The 12,102-nt window shown below is 41.6% G+C and overlaps 2 protein-coding genes across 5 annotated transcripts in view; one reads left to right on the forward strand and one right to left on the reverse strand.

Moving 5' to 3' along the window:
• Window positions 1-8,404, reverse strand: part of asb13a.2 (ankyrin repeat and SOCS box containing 13a, tandem duplicate 2) — a 107,429-nt gene extending 99,025 nt beyond the window's left edge. For 3 of the 4 annotated variants that reach the window (XM_061667546.1, XM_061667544.1, XM_061667545.1), the window contains exons 1-7: window positions 8,276-8,404; window positions 7,849-8,036; window positions 7,619-7,775; window positions 7,354-7,488; window positions 6,921-7,112; window positions 6,644-6,714; window positions 2,905-2,936 (exon numbers count right to left, since the gene is read on the reverse strand). In XM_061667546.1, coding sequence (XP_061523530.1) covers window positions 2,919-2,936; window positions 6,644-6,714; window positions 6,921-7,112; window positions 7,354-7,488; window positions 7,619-7,775; window positions 7,849-8,036; window positions 8,276-8,318 — 804 coding nt within the window. In that variant the 5' untranslated portion in view covers window positions 8,319-8,404 and the 3' untranslated portion in view covers window positions 2,905-2,918. Of the gene's footprint in view, window positions 1-2,904; window positions 2,937-5,525; window positions 6,715-6,920; window positions 7,113-7,353; window positions 7,489-7,618; window positions 7,776-7,848; window positions 8,037-8,275 lie in introns of those variants that run through there. The other variant, XM_061667543.1, reaches the window with a different exon arrangement.
• Window positions 8,405-8,745: 341 nt separating this feature from the next.
• Window positions 8,746-12,102, forward strand: part of LOC133397077 (uncharacterized) — a 3,374-nt gene continuing 17 nt past the window's right edge. The window contains exons 1-3 of the mRNA XM_061667540.1: window positions 8,746-9,061; window positions 9,778-10,007; window positions 10,738-12,102. The exon at window positions 10,738-12,102 is cut by the window's right edge and continues 17 nt beyond it. Coding sequence (XP_061523524.1) covers window positions 9,824-10,007; window positions 10,738-12,053 — 1,500 coding nt within the window. The 5' untranslated portion in view covers window positions 8,746-9,061; window positions 9,778-9,823 and the 3' untranslated portion in view covers window positions 12,054-12,102. The remainder of the gene's footprint in view (window positions 9,062-9,777; window positions 10,008-10,737) is intronic.

Genomic DNA, 12,102 nt, shown 5'->3' on the forward strand with positions numbered 1-12,102 from the left:
TAGCACTACAGCGCTACACACAGACATTGAAAAGAGTCTGCAGACAGAGTTTTTTTGTTTTTTTTTCTGGAGACTTTTTCATTTGCACTGCAGACTGGCCAACTCCGGAACAGGGGGGGGACTCCCTTCAAAAAATACAACCAGATGGCTTAGTCATCGAGCCGCATGTCCCCTAAACGTGTGTGTGCGCGCGTGGGTGTTAACCCTGGGGCGTTGTCATCCAGACTAGACACACGTGAATTTTTTTTTTTTTCTTACTCGCTGAAAAGCGGATGGGTGAAAGAGCCTCGAGACCAAGAGGTTCTCAACTTTTTTCAATTCATAATCCTAACAGCAATTAAACATAACTACCACATGTACTCCTAAATGCCATCGGAAATAAAAAAAATTAAAAAAGAAGAGTAGCCTATTTTCAACACACAAAAAAAAAAAAAAAAAAAACTGTCGTGACAATAGCAAATTCAGATGTTTTTTTTTTGAGGAAACAAAGTTGTCATGTTATGAGAATAAAGTCATATTTCTCCAGGAAAAAAAAAAAAAAAGTCAAATCTTCACATGACAAAGACATATTTTTTCAGGATAAAAAGTGGTAAGCCGACAAGAATAAAGTCATATTTTTCCAAGATAAAGTTGAAATATGTTAAGTTAAAGTCCTATCTTAACAAGTGAATATGAAAACTGCAACTTTATTCTCTTAATATGCCTTTTGATCTGGAAAATATGCCTTTAGCCTCGAAAAAAAATAGTACTATATTCTCGCAAAAATGTTTTTTGTTGTTGAAAAAACAAAATTGATCATTTAAATTGGGAACATTTATTTGATGTCGTTAGACAAAGAGCATACTTATGTCATTTTGAATAATTTTGGAAAATAAGAAAAAAACCTGAACCTTAACCTGAATGACTGAGAATCTACAGGCATGAAGAAAAAACTATTTTCAGCAAGTACATTGATATATATATTTTTTTATTGCTATTGTGATCGTAAATTAAAAATGGCAAAGGCAATTATCCTCGTAGGCTAACAATACACAAGTAAATTAAGTTAAGAGCTTGGTTTCGGAATAAATTCAACTCATAAATCAAGGTACAGTATGTCTAGTTTTACACTGTGTGGGTTAGAGAAAGTCCTACGTAAATTATACGTGTGAACGTCACGTCGTTAGCCAAGTAGCATCATTGCCTAAGTCATTTTAAACTGTCACAATATCAATAAAAAATAGCAAAGTGCTTTTTCTTTATGTCTGTATGGATTCTCAGTCATCCAGGTGAGGGTAATACACAAAGATTAAATCAAGGCAACTGGACTCTTCTTGTTTTTTAAATTAGTTTTTTCTTGTTTACCAAAAACCTTTAAATCTGACTTGGGCAACTATGTTACTGGGCAAAAGATGTGCATGTTAGAACGTCTTCTGCAGGCAACTGTATGAGCATGTATATGAAAATGAGTCACTTTTGAGTGTGTTGTGCACATCTGCAGCTCATTTCGAGAGCGGGGGGTAGTCGAGTGCGTAGCAGTGGACCATCACGGCATTCAGCTCACTGTTTATCTCATGATTCCCAAACAAAAGCCTCCCGGTTCCTGTCTGTGCAGGGCCTCGAATCAACACAAGCGATCTGCTCTTTGCGCTCTGCCAAGATATGACACCCATTCCCCCCCCCCCCACCCCCCCCTAACGCGGCCCCCCTCGCTTCCCAGTTTATGGTGCACTAAGGAAGACCTCCTAGTTGCGTTTCCTAACAGTTGCATGTAAAATCAGCAGGCCACATTTTACAGAAGCTTGTTTTCTCTTTGACCCCCGGGCACGCTGGCTGATGACACCTACTGTGTGGTCACGTGGATTAAAGGATTCGCTTTAATGTAGCACCGCCTACTGGTCAGAGGGAGCAACCGACATTGCATTCATTATTGAGTTTTTACATATATGAAGGAGTGTTTAAGAACATGCTAATATTTAAATTTTTATTTGTAATAAAATTACCAATGTGTAGGGTATATTTTATTTTTTACGCTATAAATAGTTAGATTTTCATCTGGGAATCAGTGATAACGCTACAAGAATAAAGTCATGGGGGGGTTCGAAGGAAAAAAGGCATAATAGTACCAGAATAACATTGTATTTTTGGAATAACTTTGTAAATTTACAAGAGAAAAATTCTTATTATTACGATTGTGAAGTCATCATGTTACGGGCGGGGGAAAAAGTAATAATGGGAATAAAGTCATTTTTACAAAAGCATCCTGGGTTCTTTGAAAGGTGCTGTATAACTATTAAGTTAAACGTCTGAATATTGAGAATGAAGTAATTTTTGGTGGAAAAATATTAAAATTACTACAATCTTAGGAGGAAAAAAATCTAAATAAGAGAATGAAGCCATCCATAATTTAATAAACATATATAATAAACAATTGTTTTGCCTTGTCAAATGAGAAATAGCTTGTATTTTTTACAAGCATTTAGTAATTTCTTTTAAATTTTATTTTACTTGAAAAATAATTGAGGGAAACATAATACAAAATCTTAATATTTCAAAAATAAGGTTTTTTTTTTTTTACAAGAATTATGAAAACAATCATAATATTGTGAGAATCATTTCTTACTTTTTATAAATGCAGTATTTAATATGCAGTATCATTTGAAAATATACTTTTCACCATCCTTGCTGCCTGTGCGCTTAAATAAAAAAGTGGAGATTCGTGGATATTAAGAATTGATCCCTTCTTTTTTCTTCAGTGATAATTACACACTGTAATGGTTCCCATAGGTTTAAAAAAATATATACTCTAAATTGACACTGTGCAGGATCATGTGCCCACAAAATCCACACGGCATGCAACCTAAAGGTAACAAGGACCAGGGTGTGCACGTGTAGTTACATAAATGTGACATAACCGCAACTTACTTCACGCTTACTTCTCAAAGCACAGCAGGCCCCTGGGAAGAAAAAAAAAACAGCATTACAGTAGCTTTAAGTTAAGACACTGTAAGTAAGAAAACATGTTAAAAGTGTCAACTTTTCTTTATGCTTTCGCAAGGCATGCATTTAAATGAGGTTTTAAACTGCTGTACATGAGTGGGTAAACTCCTGCAGGGTGGCTGGTGCATAGTGTTCCAGGCCTTGTGTTTACAAGACTGACTTGGCAGCAAAACCCACCCTGAAGTCCTGCAGTTCAGCTTAATACATACATGCGGGCGATCTGCTTAACTTCAAAACGTGTTGCGTGTACATACAAGTTCCCCTGAATGTTTTTCATCTTTCTATCAAGGAAAAAAACAATGCTTTACAGTCGTCGCTCGCCACATCGCCCCTTCACTTTGTGCGGTCTCACCGAATGAGAGATTTTTTAAAATCGTACGCACCTAGTTTCGTATCGCTGATTTTTCACGATATTGCAAGATTTTGCGTGTAACAATAAGTGCGAGCCGGTCAACGGGTTAGCCAGCCAACTCAAGACACGTCACGTAGCGGGCCAAGCCCTGCCTTTTAAAGCCACAAACACTCAAAGACACAAACAGTATAGTTTAGAACATGAGGACAGTGACCCCTAGTGGACAGAAATAAAACTTGCATCACACATGCATATTTTGCATTGGTATTATCATGTATAAAGCTTTAAAATATGTACACATACATATAATGTCATTACTTTGTGGATTTTCTGCGATTCCGGAATGTAAGACCTGATAAACGAGGGACTACCGTACATGTCCTGCAGGTGGGGGTAATGCGCATTACAAACTCAATGCAGACTTGAGGTGGGCATTTGACTTTTCTTTTAATTCATGATGAATTTTTGATTTATTTTATTTTATTTATTTAGTTCCATATAATTTTACTTACCTGAATAGTAGAACATGTCTGAATGTTCTGAAATCCTATTTCTCAAGCCCAAAAGTTTGAACTCCAACTTAGCTGAGGGCACGTGAGCTGGAGCCTATCCTGACTGACTTTGGGGCGAGAGGCGTGGTCCACCCTGGACCGGTCGCCAGCCACCCGCATGGACAATTCAGAGTCTTCAATAACCCGAATATGAAGACGTGAGCCGAGATCCGAACCTCTTGACTCTGAGGCATTCCTCAATCAAAGGGAATGTTAACCCCCCTCCCAAAAAAATGCCTGCTCTCGCTCCAATTTTGGAGTGAGAACCATTTTTCACCTCGGACCATCGAAATTCCACAGATGCCTTGCCTCTTAGCCGCCTCGGATTTTTAGCACGCACATTTTCCGCCTTTAACAAGTCTTAAGGGCTCTGTGGGTACGGATAGAAATTAATTAAACATTAAACATCAGTCATCAGTCAATGTTCCAAAGCTCACATTTGCGCTTGTGGGGTCCACTGGACATCTTAAGGGGACCTTTGGGGCACTGTAAGATTTCACTCCATTGCAACACAGTGCGTTCCCAACTGTTTTGTGGGTGATTGGGGTGCTGATGAACAAGTCCCTCCCTTACCTTTCTCTAGATCCTCCATCACAAGGCAAGATCGAGCACGGAGCGCCAGACCGAGGGCAATTGATGATCATTCGGTGCGTCTTCCACTTCGGAATAATAGTGTCAATAATCGTGCCACCATTTCACCGAGCTTTTTTGCGGATGGTTTAGTCAAGCATTCCTGCCTGGTTCAGGTCTCAGGTCTACAATCCTGTCCCGGACATCTTTTAACAGCTCTTTAGTCTTGCTCATTGACTGGAAAGTAAGAAATGAATTCTGAGGGCTTTTATACACATGACGAGTTCAGATCAGCGGGATTGATAATGGGTTGATGCGCACCAGCCAATCTGTGTCTTTTTAAGGCATTTTGACTGGTATTCTGTTTATTACCATAAATAATAACCAACAAAGGGCCTTGAACCCAGCTACCTCAAGCATCTTGAGTCAGTTATGATTGGAACTCAAGCAGAAACACCTAAATCCTAAAGTCACTTGGCAGACGGACGACAGTAAAAGATTAAACTGAGGAGAAACAGGAGGAGCTAAACATAGAGCCGTTACCTAAATACCAGCAAATATCTCGTGTCCTGAATTGTCTTGCAGTTCAACACTATGATAAACGGTGGCCTAGATGGGCTGGTTATGAAACACGCCGAAGGAGGTAACGCCAACAAGGACAACGATCAAGACACGGCCGAGGCGCTTCGGGAATTTGTAAACAACTTCCTGCCCGCATTGCTAAAAATAACTCACGCCGTTGTCTTTTGGAGCATAAAGACAAGTGTGGCTGCTAACTATATGTTTAAATGTAGTGTACCAAACAAAGTGAAGCATCTGGGGAACATCTGTGTCTCTTATTTGGACAAAGCCTTCAGAATATACATACCACAACACCGGCACCTATTGTCTCCGACACTAAATTAAACATGGCGCATTTTTTTTCATGTTACGCTTTTTGTATGTCTACTTAGGCTGAATGGGAATTTGAATATGAACAGTTTAGTCCGCTTATGTTTTGTATGTACATTATTAGTATTTTAATGTTCATGTTTTTTATGATCTGATCTGTGTTTTGCATGTTGAAATGCCAGAAACGTATTTGCTCACATAATGGCCTCTGCTCTACGAGATGAAGTGCCCAAATAAATCACAAGTAAATGTTCATATATTCTATTTATTGTAATCCATACAGTATATACTGTAAAAATGTTTCAAACAATGTTGTGGGGGGGCAACTCAATTAAGACACCTTGTGTTTTTTTCCCCCCCTAATGCATACATTACAAAAGGCATTTTTAATGAATTATCGTTATCGAAGTAGAGGCAAAAAAAACAAAAATGTCATTGAAATGATAAAGGTCTTCCCCAAGTAAATAAATATGATGAGATGTCTTGTTTTTATATTTTACGTGTGGAAATGGATTACGCACGTGTAGGTACTTCCTCAAATAGTGGCCTTCGCACCACCAGACCATGCCATAATTAATCACCTGTACATTATCTATACAGTGTACACTATAATTCATATTTTAATTAAGCATTTTTTGGGCAAAAATATAATAATGTTATACAGTATTATTTCACATTAAAGTGCATTTATGAACAATGGACACCTGGTAATCAGTGGACTTAAGTAAATAAATGCCACTATTTGAGAAAATGTGTTTTTATGTGCTTCATGTATGTGTATTAGATTATTTCCTCAAATAGTGGCCTCCACTTTACCAGACACCCAATTAACCACTCACATCTCAAATACCTCTCGATCTTCCCCCACAAAATAATATTTATTTTGAAATGAATATGCGCAAATGCAACTGGCAACCATATATGGAAGTTTGTGTTGTATTGTGTATTCTTCAAGCGTACTAGCGCATAGCTAAATCTGGTAAAAAGTGCATTTCTGACTAAAATAAATTCATCAAGTAAACAGAATTTTTTTTTAAAAACACATACCTTTATAAGACATGGTCCATGTGAATGTTAAAAATTGTATTAAGAGATTGTTTTCTAAAATGTGCGTCTACTAAATTAATGCAGCGCCTTTTGTATTGTTTTTTGTGTTTTTTTATGACTTTCCAGTCTTTTTTGTTGTTGGTTTTTGTTTTGTTTTTTGTTAAGACAATCATCCGAATCCTCTTCAGGCATCAAATCACTGATAACAGAGGTAGCTGATAATGAGTTTTGGTAACTGGAGTTGAACTACAACCTTCAGAGCCCTGGTGCCCAGCTTCTGTCGCACTGCCAACCTGCAGAGTTGCTGGAGGCTCATGGGAATGGCTGCAAGAAAGAAGAGCGACTTAAATACAATAGCAATCATTTGTTAGCTTTCCAAAATAAAAATAATAATTTAAAAATCTGTTTGCAGTTACAAACATTTTAATCTACTTCTTGTTAGATGCTGACTCTAAAATGATCCTTGTGCGCCATCATCTGGCAACTTTGTGCTACTACAAGGTTTCTTGATACATTAAACGCAGTCGTACCCTCGTGAGAGCGCAGGCAAGCTGCAGCCGGAGAGTCCGGCGTGGCGTAGTCGACGGGTTTCTTGTTGTGTTTATCCCGGGCGTAAATGTTGGCGCCGAAGTCCACGAGGGTCTCGATCAGTTCCACTTGCGCGCTCTTTGCGGCGTGGTGCAGCGCCGTCTGGTGCAGCCGGGCCGCGTTCACTTTGGCACCTGCACGGCATTATTAGAAGAGTCGAATGAAGTAATGCAGAATTTCATTTTAATATTTTATTTTTTCCTAAATGTCATCTCTCAAGGGGAAATTCAATGTACACTCAGCTGAAATAGTAATATACCAGAAGATGTCACGAGGGATACATTTTGACTAGTGCAAAGGTTGAGCATGTCATTTTTAACAATTGTAATATTTCCTTGACGACGGGGTGGGTAAAATGTCCCATGTGACACTCACCAGCATTTAGAAGCTCTTTCACACAGCGCGTGTGTTGGTTAGCACAGGCTACATGCAGCGGGGTCCCGTAGTAAAGGTCGTAGGCCTCCAGACAGGCGCCCTCAGCAATCAGGAGCTTCACGCAGTCCGAGTTGCCTGCAAATAAAATTTTATTTGGATTTGAGGTCTACAGAAGCAGACATTGCACCCTGTGATTAATTCAGGCACAGCGCCGTTTTGAGTGGATGCCAAAATTGTGCGACTACAGTACAGTAAAAGCACTTGCCTCCCATGCAGGCCTCATGGAGGGGTGAGGCAGTGCGAGAGGTGAGGGCAGGGTTGGCCTTGGCGCCTCGCTCCAGCAAGAGCCTCACACACTCCAAACTGCCCACAGAGCAGGCCTCACACAGCGGGGTGCTGCCGTCCACATTCCTCGCATCCACCTCAAATCAACCAGAGGACGTAAGAACAGAGAGGGCTGTACTTTGTACCTGCTTCACTGTGGCTTGTGGTCACCTGTGCTCCGGCGTCCAGAAGCAACCGGGCGCACTGCGCCTGTCCGCGCAGGCAGGCCTCGTGCAGAGGAGTGATGGAGTCCACGGCCACGATGTTGACAGATGCGCCGCACTGGATGAGGTGCTGCAGATGGGAAGCCTGACCGAGCGACGCCGCCTTGTGGACCTCGGTTCTCTCGGACCAGCAGCCTGCAGGGAACAGGTCAAACTATGAATGAAAGAGAGGGTGGTTGCAGCCTGATAGGTTGATGAAATGAATGATGAAAAGAATCCAACTTTTTCCGCCTAAAATAACAAATGTTTGTCACGTAAATATTCTGCACTGACCTATGCAAACATACAATCTTAGCACGTTAGCTTCTCCTTGACACATACTACAAATATTCCAGACAACCATGCACAACATTGCGATGTACGCTTATACGCACTGATATCTCCGAAGTAATATGGTTGGATGTTTTCCAAGTCCATTCTCTGACACGGACAGTGGCAAAACACGCCGAAATGGGATGTTTGGAAACAAGAGACGTTTTCGCAATGTTTACATTGGGAGAATCTTCTTCGGTGGTTTTATGGCAAGTGGTAGTTTCAGTGCGTGACCGCCACCTGTCTTTTGGCGTAAATAATGCACGCAGTCAGTGGTCTTTATTACAGTAAATATTTTTCAGTATATATGAAAAACACATCTATGCAGTGGTCAGAAGAACGAAAGTAAAATACTTCGTTAGTGTACTTGATCTGTCCTTCACTTGAGGATGTATTTTTATCTGACGATATTTTTGGGGGGAAACATATGAAGCACGTGGAAGCAATATCACGGAGTCGCAATAGACGACAGCAGTGAGTAAAAACACAAGTGTCTGATCTGCCGGGTTGATGAAGAAGAAGAAGAAGAAGAAGAAGAAGAAGAAGAAGACGAAAATAATCAACAAGATAAAAACCTCTCCGTGTTGAATCGTGTTCTGAATCGGTTATGGTTCGCATATGTTGTGTCGTAGGCTGCAGCAACAAGTCGCACGACAGCCGCGGCAGGAAACTCGACAACGGGTCGAGATTTTTCACCTTCCCCACTTGGAAAAAAAGCCACGGGCCGCAGATGAGGGAGATCTCCAGCAGGCGTCGGTCGGCTTGGGTCGCCGCCGTCCGACGCAATGACATAACCTTTGACAAGATAACGCCGTTCATGTTCGTCTGCTGTCGACATTTCCACAAAGGTAAATACTGTACGGTCGCCGTTGTTTTTAGCACGGTGACAGCGGTTAAATTGGCTTGTATATATTTTCTATATTTCATATACGGGTTGCATTTAATTCCCCTCGTGGGACCAATACTGTACTGGATTTAAAAAAAATGAAGTGACTGGAACATTATGCACAAAACATTCACGCTGCGCTTAAGTACAGAACAAAACATCAATAATGATTCATATCAAATGTGTTACACATTTAACTAAGAAGTGCCCCGAAATGTTTGATGACAAATGTTTCAAAATGGTTAAATGCGTCAATTGTACTGCATTTTTTTTTTTAAAGTTGAAGCCAATGTAACATTATGCACAGTTTGAACATTTAATTCAGTGATTCTTTTCCGTACCACGAGAGGGTGCATGTGCACCACTAGTGGTACCACATTTTTGGAGAATACTATCCAGTGAGTGGCGTATACCAGCATGTTAGGTTTAACTTTTATGTTAAACTGCAGAACCAAGTGCCCAATTCCGATTGAATGCCGACAGTCAAGTTCGAATTAGAAATGGCGACTTTTTCCCCCAGCTTTAATTGTTGCGGGTTATGTGCGGTTTTTCCTAATGCCAGGCTTAGCTGCTCTTGAACTCACCAAAATCGTCTAATCTTTTCATGATTATAATTTTTTTCCCCATGAGTCATGTTCAAATGTTAACTGTTGACATTTTTAAATCAAATCCGCACAGATTGAAGCATTCAGATCGGTATTCAGACCTGAACAAGCACCTCATCATGCCGAAGACGCGACGTACTGCCTACATTGCGGCCTTCAAGCTGAAGGCGATCGACCTGGCAATCGAAAAGGGCAATCGATCCGCTGCGCACGAGCTTGGAGTAAATGAATCTATGATACGACGTTGGAGGAAGCAGCGTGGAGAACTTTCTCGCTGCAAGAAGACGACAAAGGCCTTCAGAGGCAAGAAGTGCAGATGGCCTGAATTAGTGCTGTTTTCATTTTGCAAGCAGCAGTAATTTTGTTTATTGTGTTAGATTTTTCTCGTATATGTGTGTAATATATGCAGCTTGTAAACCAAGGTCATATTTTTTTTTTTTTTTTTTTTTATTTATAGTGTGTGCAGCTTAAATTACGTTGCGTCCAGTAAACCAAATTTGACTTTCTAAATTGTTTTTACAGTTTTAGAGAGGTCAGAAAAGTCGCCTAATGACAAAATCACAAAATTGGTCACCCTCACTCGCTCTCTAACCCTCGTGCTTTTTAAAACTAGCTCCTTTGTTCACAGCCATGTTGTTAGTGTGAGCGAGGCACTACAAAAGCGACCCCCGCCCCCCCAAAAAATAAATAAAAATTGCCCTGACAAATTAATCGATAACATAAATTATTGTATTTCGATGACGTCAAGCTTGCATTGATAGAGTATGTCGGATCCACGTCTTCACACACAAGTCCAATGTGTATCAGATTTGTAACCACATTTGGAACAGGCCCAATTCTGATCTGAAGACATCCGATTCCATGTATATTTTTATAACTATTCTGTCACGACATATATGCAAACCATGTCACATCAGAGCAAAAAAAAAATCTGTATTGGGTCACTAAAACCCTGTAATGTAAATCCAGCCTGGTTGAGGTGTTTTGAAATGTCAGTAGAAAATGTGATGCAATTGTGCTTGCTCGCTTGCAGGGAAGCCGGCGTATGAAATGATGGAGAACGACCCGGACTGGGCGCCGACCCTGCATATGGGCCACACAGAGAATGAAAACGGTGACACCCCGCGTTCGGCGAAAAGTCAGAAGTTGGCTCTACGGAGCAAGCGCATCCAGGAGGGGCAGGGGTCAAGTGCGGAAGAGCCGATGCAGTGCAAGGAAGCGGCAACGTGGAATGTCAAACAGGAAGAGGAGTCATATGAAATAGTCAAATGGGAAGTAAAACCAACGGGGCAAACGGAATGCGGTGGAGAGGGCTGTGGAATTGGAGCCAAGGGAGTCAAGCAAGAAGAGAAGCTGATCCAAGTGGTCAAACAGGAAGCGGGCCAGATGGAATGCGACTTTTGCATCCAGAGGGCTGCGGAAGTCAGCCGCCTGGTGGAGGAGAACAGGCAGCTCAGACGCGAGCTCGATGCCTTCAAGATGCCGGACGGCTTCTTCGAAGACGACGACAACAAAGTGGAATATTACACAGGTATGCCAAGCGTGGGCTCTTTCATGCACTTTTTCTGTTTTTTGTTGCCTCTCATGTCAGCCCAGGAGAGCAAACTCAGTCCCTTCCAAGTCCTCCTGCTGACCTTCATGCGCCTCCGGCTGGATTTGCCCGCCCAGCACCTCGGCCACATTTTTGGCATCTCTACAGGCAGCGTGGACAGGACGTTTCAGGACACCGTTTCGTTTCTGTACACAAACCTGAGGCCTTCCATTACGTGGCCCGACAGAAATACTTTACAAAGGACGATGCCCCAACAGTTTGTCGAGGCCTTCGGACGCAAAGCCGTTGCCGTCGTTGACTGTTTGAAAGTGTTGGCTCAAAAATCGTCACGTCACAAAGAACACCAAATGGTCCCCAGCGATTATGCCGTAAAGTATTTAATTGCCGTCACACCCAGTGGATTTGTTGGTTTCATATCAAAGGGGTGCGATGGATTTACGGGTGCCAAGAACATGTTGGTGAAAAGTGGCTTCCTAAATAAGTTGTTGCCAGGTGACGTCATCTTGGCGGTCGGTTTCGACGCTGACCAAAGCGGCGGCTTGTTTTGTGCCGAGGTCGACGTGGCGACCTTTGCCCACACCGATTGTCATCTCGCTGAGAAGAACTTGGGAGAGACCGCCCACCTGATAGAGCACATCGGAACGCTCCTCGGAAGTATGCACCGCAAGTATAAACTCTTAAAAGCGGCCGTGCCCGTGGACATGACGCTACCATGTGACCGTGAAGAAGTCACATTTTTGGATAAGATGGTCACCGTCTGTTACGCGCTGGAGAACCATTGTCCAACAGCAGTTTAACATTGTTTGTACAGGAACATTTGACACAGATATGTACAGTATTTTGATG

The sequence above is a fragment of the Phycodurus eques genome, chromosome 22, assembly GCF_024500275.1.
Source record: "Phycodurus eques isolate BA_2022a chromosome 22, UOR_Pequ_1.1, whole genome shotgun sequence".
Classification (NCBI taxonomy): Eukaryota; Metazoa; Chordata; class Actinopteri; order Syngnathiformes; family Syngnathidae; genus Phycodurus; species Phycodurus eques.